The sequence below is a fragment of the Hipposideros armiger genome, unplaced genomic scaffold (genome assembly GCF_001890085.2).
Source record: "Hipposideros armiger isolate ML-2016 unplaced genomic scaffold, ASM189008v1 scaffold_417, whole genome shotgun sequence".
Classification (NCBI taxonomy): domain Eukaryota; kingdom Metazoa; phylum Chordata; class Mammalia; order Chiroptera; family Hipposideridae; genus Hipposideros; species Hipposideros armiger.
In genome coordinates this window covers 1,198,788-1,223,474 of record NW_017731767.1, presented here as the reverse complement: position 1 = coordinate 1,223,474, position 24,687 = coordinate 1,198,788, and the positions used below count along the sequence as shown (strand labels likewise).

The following is a 24,687-nucleotide window of genomic DNA, read 5'->3' as shown; positions in this document are numbered from 1 at the left end:
AAAAAAAACAAAAAAAAAACTTGGCTTTCTCAATTAGAGACAAATGTGAAGCACTGATGTATTTAGGGGTGAAATGACACCAAAGACTCTAGGGAAAAAAAGTTTGGGGGGATAAATTGAAACAAGATTGGCAAAACGTAGGTAATTGTTGAAGCTGGCTGGTGGGCACACGACGGTTTGTTATATTTTCCCTACTTTTGTATGTGCTTGACATTTTCTACAATAAAATGTTTAAAAATCTTTAAAAAACACAACTCCTATCTATGTGAACATATACATGGAAAAATCTGGAAGCTTTGTTGTCAATATCAGTGAAATGATGAAAATGCTGATATTCTTGATACAGTCCTTCAGTGTATCAGCTTTTGTAATAGGCACAGATAATTTCTGTGTTTAGAAAAAAGGGTAATAAAGATATTTTTAAAAAGGAAGTTGTGCTCAGAGTAAAATTTTAGCGTATACCCTAAGGTATGAAAAACATAAAAATCATATGTAATCCTGCAATCCTGTTGACATTGAGGGGAATTTACTTTCATATTTCTACCTCTGCTTTGCTCAATGCTGGGTTTATTTTATAAAAATGGAATCATCCCATGGAGTTTTGAACCCTTTAATCTTTTTCACTTAATAAAATATGAAAGGCATCTTTCGATGTCAATAAATATAGATAGTCGTCTTCATTTTTAATGGTCAAGTGACAGTCCATTACACTGACAGCCACCAGGGTTACTGTTCATCACTAGGGAACTGATGACATCACGTGTTCGCCCAGGGACTGAGAGGGAACCAAAGGGGCCATCCGAGGACAGAGTCGGGGAGGCAGACTGACGGGTGGGCCTTGTGGGGCTGGGAGCAGGGGGCAGGAGGCAGGAAAGCTCACCATTCCTGCAGACGGGAGGCCTGGTGCCACTCTGTGTACACAAGGTGTAGTGGGTGAGATGGCCCCGAAGTTGGTGCCTTGGGACTTCTCCCCACGCTATGTTCGGGGTCCCTGGGGGGGCATCGTGAAGTCGCAAAAGCACTGGTCCTGCTAAAGGTGCTGAGGAGAAAGCCAGTGGGTCACAGTCTGCCTGGGTTCCAATGCTCTCCACGCCCCCAGCCCCATCGCTTACCTAGCTCCTCTCTGAACCTCCAGACTGAGGGGGCAGGGTACAAGCCCTCAGAAGAGACTGCGGTCACCGTGATTCGATAGGGGACCCCTTCTTGGAAATTCCCTGGGCAGGAGAAGAACAAAGAGCAGTTAGAGTTGGCTCCCCCTCCCCCACTCATTGCCTATGTGGTAGGAGCCTTCACTTGGGTCTCCAGGACACGCTGAAATCAAGATCTGGGTATAAGTCATTTATCTGGGAGAATACCCCAGAAAACACCCGGAGGGGCAGTGAGAAAGCAAAATAGAGAAGGCAGAGCAGCCAGCAAACAGTCCGTTTGAGAATCAAGTTCCCAATGTGGGCAACGGAGGCTCACTCCAGCCAGGCCACAGCAGAGCACGCCCCTAAGACTCATCCATCCCACTTGAGGGAGGGGGTTGGGGTATTTATCCACCAACTCTTATTAGTCATTGGTCAGGGCTGCACGTGAAGTAGACTAGCTTAATTCCCCCACACTCCCAGCCTGCTGCCCAGGCAGGCAAAATGCTTCAGGGACCAGAAAGAGGCCTCAGGCCAGGAAATGCAGGAGCTGGAGGATGGGAGATGGGCAAACATGGCCCCTGACACCACCCATCCATCAGGGGTGAGTGAGGTTCCTGAAGTCCCTCCTCAAAACCTACTGCTGCTGGGCCGGCCGAGTGGCGCGATGGTTAAGAGTTGGCTTGGGACCCCAGAGGGCCCCGGTTCAGATCCCACATATGAGGGCCAGTGACGCTGCCCTCCGCAGCTGAGATGCTCAATGGCGGCTCGGCTCGGCCTGGGGCTGGGTTGCCATGGGTCGCTGGCTGCGGCGTAGGCTGCAGCCCCTGTGGCAGTGGGTTGCCATGGGCTACCGTGTGCAGCCAGCAGCCAGCGTGAGCGGCCAGCAGCCGCAGTGAGCGGCTGTCCAGAAGCCGGCGACTGATCTGCCTCGCCCGGGAAGAGCGCAATGATGGTGCCAACTTGGGCCAGTGTGGCGACGTCCGTCCTCCACAACTAGACTGAAGAACAAGACAACAGCAACTTGTCTGTTCCCCTTCCCCCAATTCCCCACCGCTGTTGCCATCCCCCCAATTCCCCAATAAAAATCTTTTTAAAAAAACCCAAAAAAACCTACTCCTGCTGCATGGCCTTCCCCAACTGGGAATTTTCCAGAATTGAGGCTCCTCTCCTTCTGCCCCTGTATACGTATGGGCCTTGGAACGCTGCCACACATTTCTCACTCAACACCTTCTCATGCTCTCTGTTCTTTACCCCAAGGAAGGACTCCCCAGTGTCAAGCCCCCAGCCCAGAACTAATTGCTGGGCCCCAGACCTGAGCATTTAACAGTCCCCCCTGGACAACTCCACCTGGATAAGCATCTCAGATGCAAACATATCAAATGAGTCCCCAAAATTCTGCTCCAAGAATCCCCAACCAGAACCTGCCTGCTTCTCTCCCCCGCTCACTGCCTGCCTGGTCCCTCTCTCATCATCTCCCACCTGCACCAGTAAGTTCCTTCTCTTACTTAGCTCCTACTGATTCCCCCCACAACCCAACCTAGCTGGTTCCCCTCCACAGCAGCCAGAGGACGCCTGTGAGCACCTGGGCATGTCCCTTCTCTGTTCCCTTCTCCCCCACCTCACTCAGACAAAAGACAATCTTCCCCCTGGGCCACAAGGCCCTGCATGCTGTGCTCTGTCACCGCCCTGCCCTCACCTTCTCCCACTCTTCCTCTCACTCATTCCACTCCAGCCACACTGACCTCCTCGCTGACTCTAACACATGAAGCACATTCCTGCCTCATGGCCTTTGCACTGACCCCTCTAGCTTTTCCCTCAGACATCCTCATGGCACCCTTTCTCACCTCATTTAGGCCTTAGCTCAAATGCCATTTTCCCAGGGAGGGCTTTTTTTAGCCTTTCTTTTTAAAATACCTACTCTCCCTCCTTCCCCTTACCCTGATTTATTTTGCCCCAATTACATTACAAGTGTACTTGTTTTTGTTTTATTGGCTCCCTGCCCCACAAGATTATTGGCTCCATGAGGGTGAGGATGATGCTGAGAGGGAGAGTGAAGTGGAAGGCTCAGGGTTTGTCTTCAGGAGCCTGACTGTGTCATTTAAATCCTGGTTCTACCACCTACTTGCTGTGTGGCCTTGGGCAAGTTACTTAACCACCCTGGGCCTTTATCTGTAAAATTATCTTCATCTGTAAATTTAGCATAATAGCAGAAACCTATTTTATAAAGAAGTTTGAATAATTTAATGCTTATGGTAAATGCCAATTGACATCAGCTGCCATCACTGTGTACCAGTGTCTAGAAGAGAGCCTGGCACACAGTGGGTGGTCAATGAATTAATGATACTTGAAGCATAACGCTTTCTCCTGCAAATTCACCCATCAGCCTGCTCTCCAACAGCTAGGATGGGACCCCAGGTCTACAAGGGCCTCACCTGGCAACAGAGCACTGAGGTTCCCAGGAGGAAGCCGGACCCAGCTGAGGTCTTCCAGGCGGTCGCCATCTCGAGCCCAGTCCACCACGTGCTCCTGCGGCTCACTGGACCCCTGTTGCCAAGTCACCAGCAGCTCTGTTCTCCCAGCAATGCTGCTGACCACCACGCCATGTGGGGCAGAGCCTGGACCTAGAGGAGACGTCTCAGCTACCCACTCAGGAGGTCCCCTCTTGAGCACTTCCAGGCTACTGAGTGGAGGAAGTTCATAGCCTCTTACCCAAGCAGACCAAAGAAATGTTGGTGAGAGGATCCCAGCTTGTGGCATTGATGGCGGACACTGCAGCCCACTCCGCCTGGGGGGGGATGGAGGAGTTACAGTAGGGCGTCTCCTCTGAGATCAGCTCCTGACCTTTAACCTGGAACCAGACTTTATAGCTCACTTGCACGCATGACTCTGGGGCCTGAGGGATGAGGAGAAGAAAGGGTTAATATCTCCCATTTATCAGACCTACTGTGTCTTTCAGTGATGTCACCTGATAAACCAGTCAGTGAAATATTTTTGTTGGCTCTACTTTACAGATAAGGAAACTGAGTCTCAGAGGCGCTCAGCAGCAGAGATGAAATTAGAATATAGTTCCAGGGCCAGGACTAGGGTGAGGTGAGTGAGGCATCTATCTTGGGTGCAAAATTTAAAGGGGAGGATACCAAAAACCCAGTAATCAAGTTATATTGTTTTAATAAAAATTAATGCAAAAAACTCATAACAAACAAAACATCCAGATTTTAAGTAAAGACAGGATCTGACCCTGCACATGTACAACCCTGCTTCATTTGCCTCACCCTAGTCTGTGTCCTGTGCAGTTCTTGGGGATTTTGGAATTCCACTGTTGTATAGAGGAGTGGTTATATTTAGCAAAGAGGATGGTACTCTCCAGGGGGGTTTGGGAAAATTTGTAGGATTTTTTTTTTAGCTGAGCCATCCTGCCACCTATTGGCAGCTCAGCGGCTGCTCAGCTTGGGCTGGGACTCGAACCTCTGTTGCTCAGAGCTCAAACTCTTGAGCGAGCTCTTAACCAACTGAGCCACTCAGCCGGCCCTGTAGGAATTTTTGGTTGCCTCAATGATTAGTATTTGATGGGCAAGAGTCAGGATGCTACATTGTCCTAGAAACAAAAAACTGTCCCATGATCCTTATGACTTTTGAACGTCATCCCCACTGGAAACTTCTGAAGATGAAAAGCCTGTCTAATATTTTTAATTAATCCTAGAACTATAAATATATCATTTGGAGGTCTGACTTTAATAGTCACTGAATTGTTATATATTCAGAACCTACGAGGACTTTCTAGGCAGTTTTTATGATCAATTTCCAGGACAATCTATGTTTGAATGTGCCCTGTATCACCTCACCCGTTTGAAGTCCCTGGAAACTGGCTCTATGGACTGGCATGTGACTGATTTTGGTAAAAGTCCTATCTGTGTATGGAAAGAACGTATGCTCTCATGTTTCTTATGTGAGTCCATTAACTTGTTTGTTAATCACATGTTCAGGTATTCTAGATCTTGACTTGTTATCCATCTGTTTGGTATGAAATTACTGAGAATGATGTGTTAAAATATCCCACAATGGTTATGGAGTCACATATTTCTCCTTATAGTTCGGTCAATTTTTGCTTTATGTCTTTTTTTAAAGCAATATTATTAGGTACCTACAGATGTAGTACTCTTATATCATCCTGGTGAACTGAATTTTTTGCCACTACATAGAACCTTATTTCCCCTTTATTTTCTACTGAATATTATAATTAAAACACTGTATTATACATTTTTTTAAAAGTGTATGCATGGGTTATGTTATCTAGGTATTTCATGTAAGGATAATAAAGGGGCATTACAAAGTATGTGTTATGCAACAGAAGCACTGAGGCTGTGAATTGCTCTTTGAAAGTCAGCAAATCTCAGCTCTGCCATGTACTAGTTGTGTGGTTTAGGGCAACCTCTCTGTGAATCATTTTTCTCATCTGTAAAGTTAGTTAATATAAATAAGTGTGTAGGCTAGGACCTGGTACATACCATGTTTCCCCGAAAATAAGACCTAGCCGGACAATAAGCCGTAGCATGATTCCTCCAGGATATGGAGGGCACGCACCCCTCACAGGAGGGTTTTATGACCTATTTCAGGGAGAAGGGTGCTTTTTCCACAAACTCCTTCAGCTTAAAATATTCAGTATGACAAGGTGCCATATTTTGGCACCTAAAATCATGCTACAGCTTATTTTCTGGCTAGGTCTTATTTTCAGGGAAACAGGGTAGTAAGAGCTCTATAAGTGTTATGTAATGGTTTAAATTGATATTAGATTGTGTGGCCCTGTTGTTTTGTTCCTTGTCATATTTACTGTGAGCCAGGGCCTAGCAATGCCTAGAACATAGTAGGTACTCAACAGATTTGGATCAGTGAGGACTGTTGCATCCTTGTCTGTCATCTCATATTGCCCTTTTTTTTTTTTTTTNAGGAGCCATTGGAGGCAGAGAAAGATGAGGAATCACTGAAGGCAGAGAAAACAGGAAGTGAGAAGCCACTGGAGGCAGAGAAGACCCAAGAGGTCAAGGAAGATGTGAGTCCAGAAGAGCAGAGAGAGTCAGGAGGAGGAAAGGAATGTGAGGCAGAGGAGGTGAGTGAGGTAGGGGCTTCCCTGGGGGCCAAGGAAGACCCACAGCCAGAGGAAGAAGGACCACAACCCCAGGAGAAGCAAGAAGGCTCCCTGGAGGAGGAAGCAGTGAAGCCCCAACCCCCTGCTGAGGGTCAGGACCCCTTGGGGGACGCCACTCCCCTCCTGGCAGAGACCCCAGCCTCTGAGCAGCCTGCCGAGTGCCAGCCATTGCTTCCGGTGGAGCGGCGTAAGGCCAACCCCAGTGCCCGCCCTGTGCCCACCTATGCACCTGCCCAGCAGCCCGAGCCATCTGCTCCTCCTGAGGGCGAAGAGGCGAGTGGCCCTAAGCAAAAAACGTGCCAGTGTTGTGCGGTGATGTGAGCCTGCGCCCTCCACCCCACACCCCGCTCCTCTCACAGCTACCTCGGCCTCTTGGCATCCAGCAGAGGGTCCCAGGCACAGACAGGACACAGGGAACTGGCCATGGCATCCGGGAGCTAGCCGGCCCACACATCCACTCCACCTGGGCTTCTGGACCCCTTGCCCACTGCCTGACCTTGGCCCCATTCTCCGACTAAGCCTTTATACTTGAAAATAAAACATTAAAGCATTCAGACAGCTTGAATGTGTTATTTTTGGCACAGCACCACCTTACCATCTCCTGGTGGAAAATTGAAGGCTTCACTCAGCTAGAATCAGAGATGATGAGTGATTGAGCATATAGGTGTATCTGCTGTAACAAAAGACCTCAAGCTACAGTAACTATAAAAACAAAAGTTTATTTCTCTGGGTGGCTCTGATCCCTGCAGTCACTTGGGGACTCAGGTTCCTTTCCATTTCTTGCCCCAACACTCCCCTTGGGTCCAGCTGAAGCTGGATCACATCAATATTCCAGCTCATGGGAAAGGGAAGAGGATATGGAAGATCCCCACTGTGTCCCAGCTTCTGCACATATCACTTCTGCTCACATCCATTAGCGAGAACTTTGTGCATGGCCACACCTCACTACAAGGGATGCTGGGTGTATGCCCAACTACGGCTCTGTCACAGCAGGAGGACAGATTTGGGGAGGCAGCTGCCACTCTGGATTTCATGTATTTTCCTTTGTTCCTTCATCCATCCATATATTCCCTATAGGGCCAGGCCCTTCTCTGTAGGGGTCTTTCAATCTCAGTTCTTCTGGCTGGGTGTCCTCAGGCAATTGACTCAAGCCTCTCTGGACCTCAGTGTCTTCAGCTGTCAAATGAGCACCCCTCTCCCAGCCTGGGGTTGATTCAAGCCAGAACCTGGAGCCTGAGTGGGGCCCAGAAGGCCCAGCTCCTCAGGCGTGGGCAGGAAGTGTTTCTCATACCCAGAGTCAAGCCGGGTGGAGGCCTGTGGGGGCTCCGTAATCGGTAGCGGTTGCATGTCTTCCACTTCCATGATGGGCAAGTCCTTGGGGGGTTGGGCCTGGGGTACCTCCTAGAAAAAGAGGAGGCTCAGATTCTGGCCCCCATTCTTCCCCCCTGCTCCCACCCACTCCCCAATGTCTTGACATCCTCCAACCCCCTGGAGGTTCCCGAAAAGCCAGTTTTTTTTGCTTACCTCCACATAGGGCTGGCTGAAATGGCTGTTGGCAGGATCAGGGACCTTCTCCCAGACCCAGTGGGGCAGCACCTTGTGCCGCAGGTGGGGCCACCTGGCAAGTACGTAAGAGGGAAAGGAATCCAGGTGGCCAGATCCCCATGCCCAGGTTGCAGAGTCCAGTAATGTCACAGAGCCCTGGGGTGTCCCCTCACCCCAGAAGCTCAGCTAATATCCAGCTGTCCTCCCCACCTAGGCAGAGACCCATGTGTCTGCTAGCCTCACCTGGAGGCTATCACGCAATAGCCCATCAGGAACAAGCCCCACAGGAAAAGGACACCAGGCAGAATTTTGAACTTTAGGGTGTTATCTAGGAGGAAGGAACAGATGAATAGTTGGACACCAGGAGGCAAGGGAGGGGTCAGGTAAGGCTCACTGATGGGCAGGACTTGGGTGAGGGCAGTGGGTAAATGGGTGGGGCTTATGAATGGGTAAGGGATAAGAATGGGGGAAATCTGGGGGTGGGAGTGGGATTTGTGAATAGTGCAATAGTCAGTGAAGAGGTCAAAGTCAGAAGTGCGTGAAAGGGTCATAGAGACACACAGTGCCTGATAATCCACAGCAGTATTTAAAAGAATCAAAATGCATCGTCAATAACCACCCCAACCCCCAAGTCAAAAGACTGCCCACTCACTGAATCCCAGCGAATCATTCCATACACCCTTCAATGGAGCAGGCCTTCTCCTATGGCAGTGCCACCTTACCTGGTAGGTGAAGCCGGAGGCTGGGACCAGGTGGGCCCTGTCCTGCGATGGTGGATGCCATCACCCACAGCTCACACGGACCCCAGGGAAGGTTGGGCAGGGAGATGTTCTGGGTGCTGCCACTCACTGCAGGACACACACACAGAGGTCAGGAAGGCAGCCAAGTCCTACCTCAGGGTCTTTGTACATGCTTTCTCTCTGCAACACTCCCCCCAGATGTCCACACAGCTCTCTCTCCTTCAGGTCTTTGCACAAATGTCACCTCCTCAGGGAGGCCTTCCCTCACCCCATCACATATAAAATTGCACCTCTTTCACCACTCATTTTTCCTGCTTCATTCTCTACCCAGTACTTATTACCACCTGACATACTACTCAGATATTTACTTTGTCTACGCTTGCCTGTCCATTAGAAAGTAACCCCACGTAGGCCATACTCTCAGCACCAGGATCATCCCGGCACATAGAAAGCACTCAAAAATATAGATTTGAATAATGAGTGAGCCAGCAATGAATGAACATCATATCCCTCACCTGCACAGAACCCAGCGAAGGGAACTNCTTCCTTCCTCACCCTTTTATAGCCAGCCATACTGACCCTCTTTTCTGTTCCTTACACTTGCCTAGTTCATTGCAGCCCCAGGGCCTTTGTACTTGCTGTCCCCTCTGCCTGGAATGCCCTTCCCCACTTCTTGACTCAAGACCTGCTCTTCTCATCCTTCAGATCTCTGTTCAATGTCACCTCCTCCGAGAGGCCCTCCTGCATCTTATACCTAAAGGAGGCACCTCATCACCTTCCAGGCACTCCTGCTTTTTTAACACCGCATCCTGCTTTTTTTCCCCTGCCATAGTCCTTTTTACTCACTGACATTATATATTTATTTATGTGTGTTTATGACCTCCCTTCTCCCACTGGAATGTATATTAGAATAGCAAAAGGCTTAATGTCCCTTGTCCATGGTAACCTCAGTAGCTGGCAGAGTAGGTCCCTAATACAGAGATATTAGCTGTACCGCCCAGTATTGATTAAACACCTACTGTGTGCGAGGCACTGGAGCAGAGGGCAATAAACTGGGTGACGGCTGAGGTACAGTAGAGGGTTTGGTTCTGAAGTTAATGGGGAACCACTGAGGGTGTTTGAGCAGGGGAGTACTAGCAGGCAGGAAGTTCAAGGCAGAGACATAGGCTGGCCTGACCTTGTCTCTGCCGTTCCTGCAGGGTCACCGTCCGCTCTCCCAGCCCACTGTGGAGGCAGGTACTGCAGGTGGGTGTTTGTGCTCCTCGGTCTGGGGGTCTCAAGAGGAGGGGCCTGAATCTGGGTGTCCTGAATCTTACCTTGTCGCTCCCTCTCTCTCCTCCCCCCAACTCCCCCAGGCCAGACTGATCTGAAGAGAGCCTCCTTGCCAGCTGAACTGGGCACATCCCCAGAATCCCCCCCTGAGCCCAGAGATGAGGTTGTTGGGGTTCCACCAGCCCTGAGGCAGGTCCCTGGGGCAGCTGGGGGCTCCTTAGAAGCAAACGGCCCCTGTCCCAGACCTGGCCCCCCTCCGGAGCAGGAGCAGAGTCAGGGGATGACAGCATCTGAGGTGGGGGTGGATGAGGCCAAAGGCGAGGGCGTGGTGAAGGTGGTGTGGGAGGGACTGAGGGCCACAGAGGACTGTGCCACGGGGACCACAGGCCCTGAGCTGGAGGCTAAGGTGGAAGAGATGGTGCTGGAGGCCATTGGGGACAGGCAGGAAGCTGACCACCCACAGCTCCCGTTCTGGGTGAAAAAAGACAGGGGCATCGTGGAGGTAGTCTGGGAAGGGGTGGGAGGCAAGGAAGGCAATGACTTAGAGGCCATGGGGGAGGGGGATAGGGGCCTAGAGGCTATGCAGACCAGCTCACCTAGACTCCAGGAGGGACTAGAGGGAGTAGGTTCTGGAGAAGGGGAAAGGGCTCCCAGGGGCAGCCCTGATGGCTATGGTCAGGGGGGCTCTGGAGGAGAGGAGGGGTCCTTCATTTGGGTGGAAAGAGTGACCCTCAGCGAGGAATGGGAGGAGCTGCTGGTGGAGGGCTTGGAAGGGCCAAGGGTGCCAGGGAGGGAGGGAGGAGACGAGAGTCCACTGGGAGTGGAGAGAGAGGGAGGACAGGAAACCTGGGAGGTAGAGAGGAAACAGGCAGAGGAATCAATGGGCACAGAAAAGAAAGGAAGTGAGGAAAAGGCGGGGGCAGAGTGCGAAGNGAAGGGGAACAGACAAGTTGCTGTCTTTTTGTTCTTCAGTCTAGTTGTGGAGGACGTTGCTTCACTGGCCCAAGTTGGCACCATCATTACGCTCTTCCCAGGCGAGGCAGATCAGTTGCCAGCTTCTGGACGGCCGCTCACAGCGGCTGCTGGCTACACATGGTAGCCTATGGCAACCCACTGCAGCAGGGGCTGCAGCCTACGCCCGTCACTGCGACTCACGGCAACCCAGCTCCAGGTTGAGCTGTTGTTCAGCATCTTAGCTGTAGAGAGCAGTGTCACTGGCCCTCATATGTGGGATCCGAACTGGGGCCCTTTGGCGTCCCAAGCCAGCTCTTAACCAACGCGCCACTCGGCCGGCCCCATATTGGCCTTTTGATACTAGCTTCTAAGCCCTTTGTACACTGGGCTATATTTTGTGGAGCTGAGCCTAGCCTTGCTTCTAAACTTTGCACCTGCTGTTTCCCCTGCCTGGAACATCTGCGCCCATCTTCAGGACTCAGCTCAGATCTCCCAGAAGTAGCTGACATTGGTGGAGGCTTGCTCTGTGCCCAGCACTATGCCACAAGCTCTCTGAACCTTCCCCTCTAAGCCTTGATGCAATCTCAAGAGGGCAGCACAATAACCTCTGTCTTGTTTCCATCATTGTTATTTGGGCGTTTCCTGACATGGGCAGAGAAATGTAACAACTCACCTTCCACAAAAGCAGGGATTTCTGTCCACCTTGTGTCCCACAGAGGTTCCCCGATATCCATACATCTTTTGGAGCTGGCAAGGATGAGGAAAGTGGCACAGATGAGAGGGGTATGGCTGTATAGACTTCCAGGAGAGAGGACGAAGGTGTAGGGGTAAGCCAGGAGATCCTTACCAGAAGGCAGTGTCTGGAAGGACAGAATGGGGCTCCATTCGCCCCACAGATCCTCTTCTTTCTCCATTCGGCAGCGGCCAGATACCTCGTAGACAGTGGCTAGCTCCAAGTCCTGGATATCAACAGGGGTCAGCGGTATGGACTTCAGCTCTGGTTCCAGCTGTGGGACAGGAGAGAGCAATGAGTCTGAGGGCTGAGTTAACAGTACCTGACCTTATATGTCAGCAGGATGGCCAGCTGTCCTGCTTTGCCTGGAACTGCGGGGTTCCCAGGACATGGAACTTTTGGTTTTAAAATTGGGACAATCCCAGGCAAAAAGAGACAAGCTGGTCACACTATGTGCCAGGTATGGAGTAGGTGGTAAACTCTATTATTACCCCCATTTTCCAGATGAGGAAAACTGAGGTCCAGAAAGGAGAAGTGACTTGCCCAAGGTCACAGAGCGGTGAGTGCTAGAGCTGAGATTTGTACCCAGGCAGTGAGATTCCAAAGTCTGCATCTCAGCATTGCTCTGAATTGCATGAATAATCACAATGCCGACAACTCTTCTCTATATTGTGGTGTATTGCATCAAAAGCTATGGCTGATACAGTTGGTTTCTTCCAATATCGATTTTCTCTCTTCCTTTGGAAATAGAACCTCTGAGTATGAGTTGGGAGCCTGGCTATGAAGAATAAAGACGATATTTCCTAGTCTCCTTTGCAGTGAGGTGAGACCATGTGACTATATCCTGGCCAATGAGATATGAACGGAAATGACATACGCAACTTCCAGGGTATGCTCTTATAGTGTATTGGCAGGTCCCTCACCTCCTTCTGGGGTCCCATTGCCCTGGGGTTGTCTTCCACTTTCTTGCTGTGTGAGCTTGGGAAAGTTGCTTAGCTTCTCTGAGGTTCAGCTTCCCCAACTATAAAATAGGGATCTTAACGTAGGGAGATTGGGTGGGGTGGGGGGGTGGTAATCATCAAGACAATCCATGTTGATCACTTACCCTGGGACCTGATGCATGACAGGTCTCAGAAATGTCAGCTGCTTTTATTAATTCTTTTTTGTTTGTTGTTGTTGTTTTTGTTCTTTTATTAATTCTTTTTGAGTGTTTTGAGAACCAGGCATTGACCCTCATCTGTAAAATGGTACTCTCTAAATGCTGTTATTCTCATTTTAAGGTTAATGTAGCTCTTTGAGGACTTTTATTCATTTACAAAAATGTTACAGGAAGTTTCTCAAAAATCCCAAGAGGAGTTTGGATTGGGACTGCATGAAATTTATAGATACTGGGGTGGGGGCAGTAATTTTTTAGTTGAAGACTATATGTGTACAGGCCTTTTATGTGGGATGCCAATGGACTCCAGGGTCAGGTGAAGAATGCACTCTGGGCTGGGTCTGTGATTTGAGGGTGATGCTTGGAATAGGGTGGAGGGAAAGCACTCCTGACACTCACCAGGGTCCAAGACCTCTCGTCGCATCTTCGGTAGTAGAACTGACAGACCAGGACCTTATGGGGCGGCCACACAGGTGGGGACCATTCGACAGTGGCCTCCAGGGGGTCATCCTCTAAAAAGTCCACATCAGGGTCCAGTAGGGGGGCTTCTGGCTTCACTGAGGAAGGGGAGGCCAGGGTGCATTGAGTTGCGGCCTCCAGGACCACCCACCTCCCACATAGCGCCACCCTCCCTCCGGCTTGTTACTTCGGGTCTCCAGGTTCACGTAGACTGGGAGCCAGAGAGGCCGGCCCTCCTCGGCCCCCCAGACAAGGAGTTCATCAGATGTGGTGAACTGTTCCCGTGGGATGGTCACCCAGCTCTGCCCGAAGGGTACCGTCACAGTCCAGGTTCTGTTGGAATGACTGTGAGGAGAGAAGTGGGGATTGGAGGAGTGTACATGGGGCTGGGCCCAAGCCATAACAACAGCTTCTCTGCCTGGGTTCAAATCTCAGCTCTGCTGCTTTAGAACTGTGTGACCTTGAGCAAGCAACTTAACTTCTCTGTGCCTCAGTTTCCTCATCTACAAAACTAGGGTGATAAAAGTGCCTGCTAAAAGGGCTGAATAGGGGAGGGGAATCAATGAGGTAATAAATGGAACACCATTGGGTGCCCAATACATTTTACGTGAGCATTGGTAATTGTATTTATTGAGCACCTACTATGTGTATGCACATTTACATCTATGCAACTATTCAGTCAGCAAATATATATTGTGCCAGGCCCTGTTAAAGAAGCTGAGAATAGGACTATGACCAAAGGAGGCAAGGACCTATTCTCTGGAGCTAGCGTTCCAGTGGGGGAGGAAGATGAGAAACCTAAATATACAATTGATGGCGGTAGAAGCAATATAAAGAACAGTCAAGTAGGGTGAAGAGGATGCAATGTGATGATGGGGTGAGGAGTGCTATTTTAGGGAGAGTGGTCAGGAAAGATCTCTCAGATGAGAAGACATTTGAATAAAGGCCTGAAGGACATGAGGGTGGAACCATGCGGTACCTGGGGAAGGACATTTTAGGAAGAGAGAACAACCAGTGCAAAGACCCAAGAGTCAACTGCCTGTGTTTGAGAAGAGCCAGGAGGAGGCTATGTGGCTGGAGTGAAGTGAGTGGGGGAAGAGAGGGAGGAGGTGAGGGCAGGGAGGTGACAAGCAGATTGTTCAGGTCCTGGTGGGCCACAGGGAGGACTGGCTTTTACCCTGAGTGAGGTGGGCGCCCTGACAGGCTGTGAGCAGAGGAGGGATGTGCTTTGATTCAGATGTCACAGGTGCCCTCTAGATGCTATAGGGGAGAAGAGTCTGTAGGGTTGAGGGTGGAAACCAGACCCCAGAGAGGAGGTGGCTCCACTGTCCAGGTCAACGATAATGGGGGCTGAACCAAGGTGGGTGCTGAGGAAGTGGGGAGTGCCAGATTCTGGATAATACCGAAGGTGGGGCAGGCAAAGCTTGCGGAGGGATCAGATGTGGGTGAGAGAAAGAGGAGCTGAGGGTGTTCCCAAGGATTGGGTTTCAAAGGCTCAAAACAGGCTTTCATAAAAAAACAACAGAAACACAGTTATTGGTGAAGATATTGAGAAATCGGAGCCCTCATACATTGCCGGTGGGAAAGTAAAAGTTTGCATCTGCTGTGGAAAAGTTTAGTGGCTCTTCAAAAAGTTAAACACAGGGCCGGCTGAGGGGCGCATTGGTTAAGAGTTGATTTGGGACGCCAGCTCTGAGCAGCAGGGCCCCAGTTCGGATCCCACATGAGTGCATCCTCTACAGCTAAGATGCTGAACAACAGCTCAACCTGGAGCTGGGCTGCCGTGGGTCGCTGGCGACGGCGTAGGCTGCAGTCCCTGTGGCAGTGGGTTGCCATGGGCTACCGTGTGTGGCCAGCAGCCAGCGTGAGCGGCCAGCAGCCGCAGTGAGCGGCTGTCCAGAAGCCAGCGACTGATCTGCCTCGCCCGGGAAGAGCGCAATGATGGTGCCAACTTGGGCCAGTGAAGCAACGTCCTCCACAACTAGACTGAAGAACAAAAGGACAGCAACTTGTCTGTTCCCCTTCCCCCAATTCCCCAGCACTGTTCCCATCCCCCAATTCCCCAATTTAAAAAAAATCTTTAAAAATTAAAAAAAAAAAAAAAGTTAAACACAGAATTGCCATATGGCCCAGCAATTCCACTCCTAGGCACATACCCCAAAGAATTGAAAACAGGGACTCAACAGCGTGGGCATGTTCATAGCAGCACTAGTCACAGTCACCAAAAGGTGGAAACAACTGAAATGTCCATCAGCTGGACGATGGATGAACAATGGAATATTACTCAGTCATAAAGAGGAATTAAGTCCTGATATGTGATACAACGTGGACGAACCTTACGCTCAGAGAAAGAAGCCAGTCACAAAATACACATTGTGTGTGATTACACTGATATGAAATTTCCAGAACAGGCAAATCCATAGAGACAAAAAGCAGACTGGTGGTTGCCAGGGGCTGGAGGAGGAGGAATGGGGAGTGACTGCTAATGGGAATGAACACCCTTTTGGGATGACGGAAATGTTTTGGAACTAGATAGAAATGGTGGTTGCACAACATTGTGAATGTACTAAAGCCATTGAATTGTTCACTTTAAAATTATGAATTCTATGTTATGTGAATTTCACCTCAATAAATAAAGGGCGAACCTTCTCTAACTCCTCCACCCTGTACCAAGTAAAACTAGGCCCCACTTCTGGAGATGGGTGGTGGTAATGGTTGCACAGCAATATGAACGTACTTAATGCCACTGAACTGTACTCTTAAAAATGGTTGAGAAAAAAAGATGGTAAAATTTATGTATATTTTACCACCATTAAAAAAAAGCCAACCCCCACCCTGGTTCCCACCTTTCAATGTCCCTTTTACTCTTTGCTCACTTAGCCAAATTTGAAATGAATTTGAGTTTCCAGGTGTGACTCATCATGAAGGAATGTCAGTCACACACCTCAGGCTGTGGGCCCCATGAGGGTCAGCCTTTCTGTCTTTTTTACTGCTGCATCTCCAGCACTAGACCGAAAGATCTTTTCATATGCTCAGAGTGGTTAAGCTAGTTGCCTAAGGCCACACAGCAATAAAAACAGTTTCTAATTATTAAGCATGTTCTCTTTGCCAAGTGCCTCTCTCTTTGTATCCCAGAACTGACCCTGGGAGGCAGGATTTATTTCTTGTCGCCATTTGATAGGGGAGCAAAGGAGTCTCAAAGAGGGAAAGTGACTGGTCCAGGGTCATGCAACAAGGAAATGAGGGAACCTGTAATTATTGAAGGGCTTGAGAGTTGAGGAGGACTGGGGGCCAGGATTCCTGGGTCCCTTCAACTGGAGAAGGCTGGGACCTAAGCAGCCACCCCTCCAAAGCCTGTTTCCCCAAGCCCTTCCATTGTACTCACTACTTCTGGCTCTGGAGATGCAGCGTGGAGGGGGCTCCCAGGTCCCTAAGAGTCTCCCACGAGCAGTTCAAATCGCCAAAGGGTCCAACTCTATAGCACTGCAAGGGCCCAGAGCTGCCTGGAGAGGAAGGCGGGAGGGTCCCAGGGCCGCCTAAAGAGGGGAGTGGGAGGGCCCAAGAGAAGAGGGTCAATTCCCGCAGCCGCCTGCACTGCCCAGAACCTGAACCTCCCACGACCCTTCATAATTATGGAGGGCGATCGGGGACCCTTACGGAAGTGAGCAGCAGAAGCGGGGCGCTGGGCACTCCTACCCAGGCTTTAGGCATAACTCCTCCCCTCCCCCTGCCAGCCACATCCTGTTACCACCCCAAGAGCCCCCACCCCGCACCCCGCGGCTCTGCTTTCCGTCACCTGCCGTCCATTCCCCACTCCTTTCTTCTCCTGTCCCGGCCCAGGGAGGAACAGAATGGCGTCCGGAACTCTTGTCATTCATTGCGCGAATTTGGAGTTCGCCCTGAAGGATTTGCGCTTCAAGGGTGAGCGCGCGGCCGAGCGCCCGACATGAGCTCGCCCCAGAACTTACCCTGAGGCCGTGAACCCTGGAACAGCAGCACCAGCAGAGGCAGCAGCGCCAGCTTCGGCCTTGGCCATGGCCGGCAGGGGGCGGCCCGGGTGCCCCGCATGGCGCTCCCAGAGCCCCCAGTCCAGCCCGGCCCTGCCTGGCCCCGGCGGCCGCGCCGCACGTCTTGCTCTGGGAGTCCAGCCCCCGAGAGGCGACGGGAAATAGAGCCCCCCCTCCCAGCCGCCTCCGCACCTTGCGCTCGGATCCCCGCCCCTTCCCCCCCGCCCTAACGGAAAGTGGCGGGGGGGGGGCGGGGCGGGGAGTGGGGAGGCGGCCTGGCGGGTATGGCAGAGGGGGTTGGGGGCGCGGCCGAGCTCCCCTGAAACTGCATTCCTCCCACCCTCTCCAACAATATACACACACGCTGCAGAATCCTTTGGAACTTTTATTATTGGGGTTACAGAAGGTTCTGATCCTTGCCTATATCCAGCCTCCCACCCCAGGCTATGAAGGGAACCTACAGTCCTGCCACCAACCCTGGGATGCACAGCCTTAGAATCCCAGTAGGTGGGGCTGGAGGCAGAGGGGCTGGAAGGCAGAGCAAAGGTTGCGTTGGAGCAAGAGCATCATGTGGACTGGCCAGGGGACAGCGGCCACAGTGGGGGCAGGAGAGAGTCACAGTTTGGGCAAGGGCCTCAGTATGGCTAGTTTGAGTAGAGTAGGGGCACCGTTGCACAGGGGACAGTAAAATCCAGACAAAGGCATGATGTGGGCTGGGGAGAGGGCAGGAGTCAGTATCAGGGGTGTCCGTTTGGCCAAGTAGGGGTACAGCTTACTCAGGGTCAAGAGAGGCTAGTCTAAGGTCAGGGTTGTTGGAGAGGACTGTGTCCGAGTCCATAGTGCCTCACCTCCGTGACTTGCTGATGAATGAATGTATGAGGGGCCAGACAGGTGCCTAGCATGCCCCCTGGATCCTCTGGCCACCCACTCTTCCAGTCTAGCAGAGGCTGCTGATTTCACTCTTGCTGCAACCCCACTTGCAGCAGTTGCTAGAGAGGCCAGCCAGGACATCGCGGCCGCCCCGCAGAGTTCCTGGAGTTCCCTGCCAGCCTGGTCGGCCCCCATAGAAAGCCTGGGGGAACTTGTTCAGGGCCAGCCACTCGCTGGAGGCCACTGCCTCATCCAACTCGCTGTCTGCATCTGGGTCTGCATCTGGGAAGGCATCCCCTGCAAAAGATGAAAAGAGTTAGTGCTAGTCACACCCAGAGTTCTGGCTTCTGGTTGACCTAACCTACCTACTTTTCTGTTCATGTGACACAGCCACATGGTTTTGATTCCCCTCAGGCCTGGGGTCCAGCTTTGATAGGCAGATTATTCAACCACACTGAGCTTGACTTTCCTCTCCTATCATTTATTTCCCTTTACTCTGTATTTATGGAGGACCTGATGGTTAAGAACATGTGTTTGGGAGCCAGGCTAACCAACTACCAATCCAGCTTCTCTGAATTATAATCCTGATCAATTGACTTTACTTCTCCGAGCCTCAGTTTCCTTGTCTGGAAAGTAAGGAAAATAATAACTCCTACTTGTTAGGGTTTTATACAGAGTAGATGAATTAATTAATATGCATTTTAAAAACCTTAGAACTGTGGCACATGATCAGCACTCAAAATAACACTGAGCATTCATTGAGCCCTGTGTGCCAGACACTGTTTTAAAAGCTTTTGTGGATGAATTCCTCTATTCCTCTCAATGACAACCTCATGAGGTGGGCAATACTATTATGACCCCATTTTCCAGAGAACACTGAGGCCCAACTCAGTAGAGTAACTGCACAAGAACATCCGGCTATTGAGTTGTAGAGCTGCTATTTGAACCCAGGCAGCGTATCTTCTAGGTCCACATTTATATCATCATCATCTGTTTTGTTGCCAGGCCCCTGCCCTTTAGGAAACTAGTGCTCCTACCCCCAACTTGAGCCCAGATTGAGCCCCCTGCCCGGCTTGGACTGTGTCCTTATCTGTTTTGACTAATTTTTGCCACTGAACAAACTGAGATGCAGGGACTATGCCTCCCATTTGCAGATAAAGAGGCTCAAAAGCGTGAAAGCAACTTACCAGGAGGGTCATCCACTAGGTGGCCAAATCTGGCCTTGGATACACTGCACCCCCGCACTACCTTCCCCGAGAGGTTGGAAAGCACTGCAGAGTCAACTTCTGAATGGTGTCTCCCCTGGAGTGGTGTAAGCAGCAGCCTTGCTCAGTGCAGGGCTGGGCACATAGCAGGTACCCCAGAAATAGTAGTCTGTCCTCTGGCTTTTAGCCAGTGGAGTTGACTTTGACCCTGTCCCCCTCATCCCAGCTTTGCAGCTGGGCCAACTGGCACAGCTTCCAGGATGGGCCAGTCTCCCCATCTGCAAGCTGTAGAGCAGGGATTCATCTGCCCTGGCCCCTGGTTTCATTTCTGTCCCTGGCTCTTTGGGCCCATCCCATGTCCTGTCCCTCGTCCCCACTCCCAACCCCACTACCTCCCCAGCCTCACCCATTGCTTCGGGAGCCAGGATGTCTGACCGCCTCCACCGGGAGCCTCCGCAGGTGAAGATGACCGCTCGGATGAATTCCCGCCCGCAAAGCTTCACTCCGTAGGGTGCCGCCCGGGCCTCAGCCTGCAGCCAAAGCCCCCCAGCCAGCACCCACATGGCTAGCAGCAGCAGCAGCGGGCTCTTGGCCATGCTGGACAGTGATGCCTGGGATGCAAGAATGGGCACAGCGAGGCAGTTTCCCAGAGGTCGGTGCCTCTGCTGCCTTCTGGTCCCCCATTTATACATCCTGGCTCCCACGCCTGTGGTAGAGGAACCAAATGACCTCCTTTATCTCTTCCAGCAGAGGGGAGGCAGGCATGCTCCCCGCTACCCTGACCTTTCCCATTTCCCCAACCAAGCGATAACCTTTTGCCAGGGATAGGATGATGTGGCCGGCTCACTGTCATCTTCAACAGAGATTGGCAAGAACTCAATTCAGCAGAGACCAGGAACCCAGATGCCTACCAGACAGGGAGAGAGGGCACAGCCAGACCCCACACACTTCACAGGGCTGGGGTCCTGGACCTCAGCTATAATAATAATTATAGCGAGCCCCTACACAGTATGGGCTGTGGGGCCAGGCACTGCTCTAAATATGTTTATATTTGTGTAATCTGTTTAATCTTCCTGATGACCTAGGATAAGCCTCAGAATCTCCTGGAGGGCTTGTTAAAACCCAGATCGCCGGGCTCCCCTGCAGTGTCTGAGAATCTGCATGTGCAACAAATTTCTAGGCCATGCTGATGCTGCTGGTCCAAAAATCACACTTTGGAGAGCCACTGGACTAGGAGATTAGGACTAAGATTATTCCCACAGTACAGATGGGGAACTGAGGAACAGAGAGGTGACATAAGGTGCCCAACGTTGGCTAATAAATGGGAGTGGGGTGGGAATTGGAACAGAGCCATCTGGCTCTAGAATCCATGGTCTTCAAGGAAAAAAAATTTTTTTAAAGATTTTATTGGGGAATTGGGGGGAAGGGAACAGCGCTGGGAAATCGGGGAAGGGGAACAGACAGGTAGACAAATTGCTGTTTTTGTTCTTCAGTCTAGTTGTGGAGGACGTCGCTTCACCGGCCCACGTTGGTATGATCACTGTGCTCTTCCCGGGTGAGGCAATCGGTCGCTGGTCATTGGTCGGTCGCTCATAGCGGCTCCCGGTAGCTCACACCGGCTACCAGCCACTCACGCTGGCTGCCAGCCATTCACTTAGCTCATGGCAGCCCACTGCAGCCCTGCTGCAGCCTACGCGGTTGCTGGCGACTCACAGCAGCCCAGCTCCAGGTTGAGATGTTGTTCATCATCTTAGCTGTAGAGGGCGAGCACCACAGGCCCTCAATGTAGGATCCGAACCGCAATCCTGCTGCTCAGAGCTGGTGCTCCCAAGCGAGCTCTTAACCAGCTGAGCCACTCGGCTGGCCCAAGGGAAATTTTTTAAGGATTAAAAAAATACATATGGGGACAGATCTTCAGTTTTGGAAGATGAAAAGAATTCTGGAGCTGGATGATGGTACAACAATGTGAATATACTTAATGCCACTGAACTGAGCACATAAAAATGGTTAATATGGTAAAATTTATATATTTATTTTTCCACGATTACAAATAATAATTTTAAATGTTTAATTAATACCATATACTTAGAGGAGATGTGACATGCTGGGAAATGTTTAACAATGGGCTCTCCAGAAAAAACTGATTGTAGCAGTTGTCAGTTTCTGGCCAATTTCAAGCTACCCCTGTGATGTCCCCAACTTCCTGGAAAGTTAAAAATCTGTTCTCACAAGTCAGTAGTTGGCTCCAGGATACCACTGGAAGATGAAAAATGTACATGTGCAATTTAAAGAATCATTTTAAACTGGACACCGGCTCATCATCACTCAGATCAGGAAATAGGACGGTGTTAGCACCACAGATGGTCCCCTCACCCCATATCCTTCTTGGTCACAATCCCTCACTTCCTCCAAAGTTAACCACCATCCTCACTTTAGCCATGATTATTTCTCTGCTTTTCATTACAGTATTTTTTTTTAATTGGGGAACAGTGTGTTTTTCCAGGACCCATCAGCTCCAAGTCAAGTAATTGTTTCAATCTAGTTGTGGAGGGCGCAGCTCCTTGGCCCATGTGGGGATCGAACTGGCAACCTTGGTGTTATGAGCCTGAACTCTAACCACCTGAGCTAACTGGCCACCCTCATTACAGTTTTAATACCAACATGTGCTTCTCTAAACCAGAGAGCTGAGTCTGTTTCTTTCTTTTCTTTCCTTTTTCTTTTCTTTTTTCATTCTAACAACTGAAACCTTTTATCTCACATGCAGAAAAGTGCACAGATTATAAGTGGACACCCAGAAGAATTTTCACAAATGGAACACATTTTTGTAACCACCACTCAAGTCATAAGAGAGAGAATATTCTCAGCCTCCACCCAGAGCAGGGCAATGAAGCGCCATCATCTGGGAGGAGGAATATGGAAGAATTGGTGGATTTATGTGAAAGCTATGATAAAAATACAAAAAATTGATAAATACTTTGGCTGAGGTATGTGGAGTCTCTTCAAAGTTCCTGTTTCCCATTAAAGTTCACCCACTGCTTTTACATTCATTGGTGGATCATGTGTGTGAAAACTATTACTGTGGTGTTTGTTTATCAGGGATTTCCCATTTATCTCATTCCTTCTACATTTATTATTTATTATTATTTGGATTCTTCTGTAAGGAAGAGTTCCATCTCCATAGATTTGTTTATTCAATCATGTCTTTATACACATATGGACTCATGAACAGTTATTTTGGCCCTTGGGTTACAATCCAGTACTATTGTTATTTTGCTGCCCAAATTGTTCCAGGTTTGGTCACTGGGAGCTCTTTCACTTGACCCCTGCTGTAAACATTTTATTTCAGGCACTGTTCTTTTGACATCATTTTTTTGTCTGTTTCTTTGAGGGCTTTTTTGTTTGTTTGTTTAGCACTTCCTTACTTTCTAGCACCACAAGATGTTCCAGGCTTATCTTGTGTTTTCCTCACCCCAGTCCTAGAATCAGCCATTTTCTCAAGGAACCTAGATTCCCTTTATTGAAGAATGGCATTGGGAAACCAAGGTCTGGGTGCTGGGTGTGCTCATTGCTACTGGGGGTGGTGGTGGGGTTATGTTGTTGCCTCTAGGCTCTCTCAGCCGATGGCATTTCTTTTTTTTTAACATTGAGGTAAAATTCAGATAAAGTAAAATTAACCGTTTAAAACATTACATGTGCATTACATGCACACACATGTTCATAGCAGCACTATTCAAAATGGCCAAAAATCAGAAAAAAACCCAAATGTCCATCAAAGGATGAATGGATAAATAAAATACGGTCCATTCATACAATGGAATATTACTCAGTCATAAACAAGAATGAAGGGCTGATCCATGTTACATTGTGGGTGAACCTTGAAAACATTACACTGAGTGAAAGAAGCCAGACACAAAATGTCACATGTTGTATGATCCCATTTATATGAAATGTCTAGAACAGCAAATCCATAGAGAAAGAAAGCAGATTAGTGGTTTCCAGGGGTTAAGAGGAGAGGGGGTTGGGGAATAATTGCAACTGGCTGTTCCTTTGGGGTGATGAAAATGTTTTGGAACTAGACAGAGGCGATGGTTGCATAACATTGTGAAATACTTAATGCCACTAAATTGTTCACTTTAACATGGTTAATTTTATGTTATATTAATTTCACCTCAATTAAAAAAATAAAACAACAGAGCCTCTGGTGATGGGCAGAGTTGGGTTCGAATCCCATCTCTGTCTCTTTCCTGCTGTGTGATCTTGGGCAAGTCACTTAACCTCTCTGTGCCTTGGTTTCCTCATCTGTAAAACAGGGAGGATTCAATGCATATGTCAAATTCATAAAACAGTCTATGGCATGCAGTAAGTTCTGCGTAAATGTTATTTCTACTTGACATATTCCCTTTGGATTGGAAATTAATCCCTTTGTCCTTTTCTTCATGACAAACTCCTGGCCTTGGTTGCCCCCTGTGGATGCCTTGGGCCAAGGGCAGTGCTCCAGAAGGCAAGAGTCATATCTGACTGTACTGCTTTGAAAGGGCTGATGAATAATACGCTCTACCCACCCCTGCCTTTTCTCCCAGCAACTCTTCAGGGACGCAACCTTCTTCCCTTTCATGGCACAGGCTGGTAAAGAACAAAAATGCGAGAAAATTTTTGCTGCCTGACTATTCAACCAGAAGCCTCTTTTGTGCCTCACAGAGAATCAAAGTTTTGAGACCCACTGAGTAGATGGAGATAATAAGTGTATCTACTTCACTGGGCTGTCTGGGGACTTTGGTGAGATTATGTAAAATGTTTAGCACCTGCACAGCACACAGTAAATACAGTGGACTGAATGGTGCCCTGCAGAAGGACAGGTCCCCCTCCTAACCCCTGGGATCTGTGAATGTGATCTTATTTGCAAAAAGGGTTTTTGCATGTATAATTAAGGACTTTGAGATGAGATAATCCTAGATTATCTGGGTGGATAGATTCAATGACAAGTGTTGAAGATTGCAGACAGAAGTGACAAAGCCATGTGAAGACAGACAGAGATTGGAGTCAAGTGGCCAAAAAAGCCAAGTCATGCCTGAAGCTGCCAAAGGCTGGAAGAGACAAGAAAGGATCCTTCCCTAGAGCCTTCTGAGGGAGCATGTCCCTGCTGACATCTTCGTTTTGGACTTCTGGCCTCCAGAACGGTGAAAGAATGAATCTCTATTTCTGTAAACCACCTGGCTTATGGCAATCTGTTACAGCAGCCATAGGAAACTAATACATAAGTCTTAGGAAATGTTATGTGCTACCCATATCATTATTATTTATCATTGTTATTTTGGTCAGCATAAAAATGCACCCAGGGCCGGCCGAGTGGCGCGATGGTTAAGAACTGGCTTCGGACACCAGAGGGCCCCGGTTCGGATCCCACATATGAGGGCCAGTGACACTGCCCTCTACAGCTAAGATGCTGAACAACAGCTCAACATGGAGCTGGGCT

The 24,687-nt window shown here is 49.7% G+C and overlaps 3 protein-coding genes across 3 annotated transcripts; all 3 read right to left on the bottom strand.

The window, feature by feature from the left end:
- Window positions 1-683: 683 nt before the first annotated feature.
- On the bottom strand, window positions 684-17,321 carry LOC109394241 (interleukin-27 receptor subunit alpha-like). The gene is made up of 10 exons (XM_019664131.1): window positions 17,101-17,321; window positions 16,518-16,668; window positions 13,320-13,477; window positions 13,073-13,230; window positions 11,632-11,791; window positions 11,458-11,531; window positions 3,840-4,023; window positions 3,563-3,751; window positions 1,113-1,214; window positions 684-1,039 (listed from the first exon to the last, which is right to left on the bottom strand). Exons 1-10 carry the CDS (start codon window positions 17,198-17,200, stop codon window positions 684-686), a joined length of 1,632 nt encoding a protein of 543 aa, XP_019519676.1. The 5' UTR covers window positions 17,201-17,321.
- LOC109394290 (interleukin-27 receptor subunit alpha-like) lies at window positions 6,972-9,042 on the bottom strand. The gene is made up of 4 exons (XM_019664236.1): window positions 8,541-9,042; window positions 8,062-8,146; window positions 7,798-7,891; window positions 6,972-7,674 (listed from the first exon to the last, which is right to left on the bottom strand). The coding sequence occupies exons 1-4, from the start codon at window positions 8,599-8,601 to the stop codon at window positions 7,453-7,455; spliced, it is 462 nt and encodes a 153-aa protein (XP_019519781.1). The 5' UTR covers window positions 8,602-9,042; the 3' UTR covers window positions 6,972-7,452.
- Window positions 17,322-17,520: 199 nt separating the features above from the next.
- RLN3 (relaxin 3) lies at window positions 17,521-20,612 on the bottom strand. Its single transcript, XM_019664178.1, has 2 exons — window positions 19,621-20,612; window positions 17,521-18,306 (listed from the first exon to the last, which is right to left on the bottom strand). The coding sequence occupies exons 1-2, from the start codon at window positions 19,904-19,906 to the stop codon at window positions 18,077-18,079; spliced, it is 516 nt and encodes a 171-aa protein (XP_019519723.1). The 5' UTR covers window positions 19,907-20,612; the 3' UTR covers window positions 17,521-18,076.
- Window positions 20,613-24,687: the final 4,075 nt, after the last annotated feature.

Coding starts and splice junctions, on each gene's coding strand:
- LOC109394290 (XM_019664236.1), bottom strand. CDS start 8,601: ATGGCATCCACCATCGCAGGACAGGGCCCACCTGGTCCCAGCCTCCGG. Junction 8,147..8,540: donor CCTCCGGCTTCACCTACCAG/GTAAGGTGGCAC, acceptor CCTTCCTCCTAG/ATAACACCCTAAAGTTCAAA. Junction 7,892..8,061: donor TATTGCGTGATAGCCTCCAG/GTGAGGCTAGCA, acceptor CGTACTTGCCAG/GTGGCCCCACCTGCGGCACA.
- LOC109394241 (XM_019664131.1), bottom strand. CDS start 17,200: ATGCGGGGCACCCGGGCCGCCCCCTGCCGGCCATGGCCAAGGCCGAAG. Junction 1,215..3,562: donor CCTCAGTGCTCTGTTGCCAG/GTGAGGCCCTTG, acceptor TCTCCTGCCCAG/GGAATTTCCAAGAAGGGGTC. Junction 1,040..1,112: donor GAGGTTCAGAGAGGAGCTAG/GTAAGCGATGGG, acceptor CTTTCTCCTCAG/CACCTTTAGCAGGACCAGTG.
- RLN3 (XM_019664178.1), bottom strand. CDS start 19,906: ATGTATAAATGGGGGACCAGAAGGCAGCAGAGGCACCGACCTCTGGGA. Junction 18,307..19,620: donor CCTGGCTCCCGAAGCAATGG/GTGAGGCTGGGG, acceptor CATCTTTTGCAG/GGGATGCCTTCCCAGATGCA.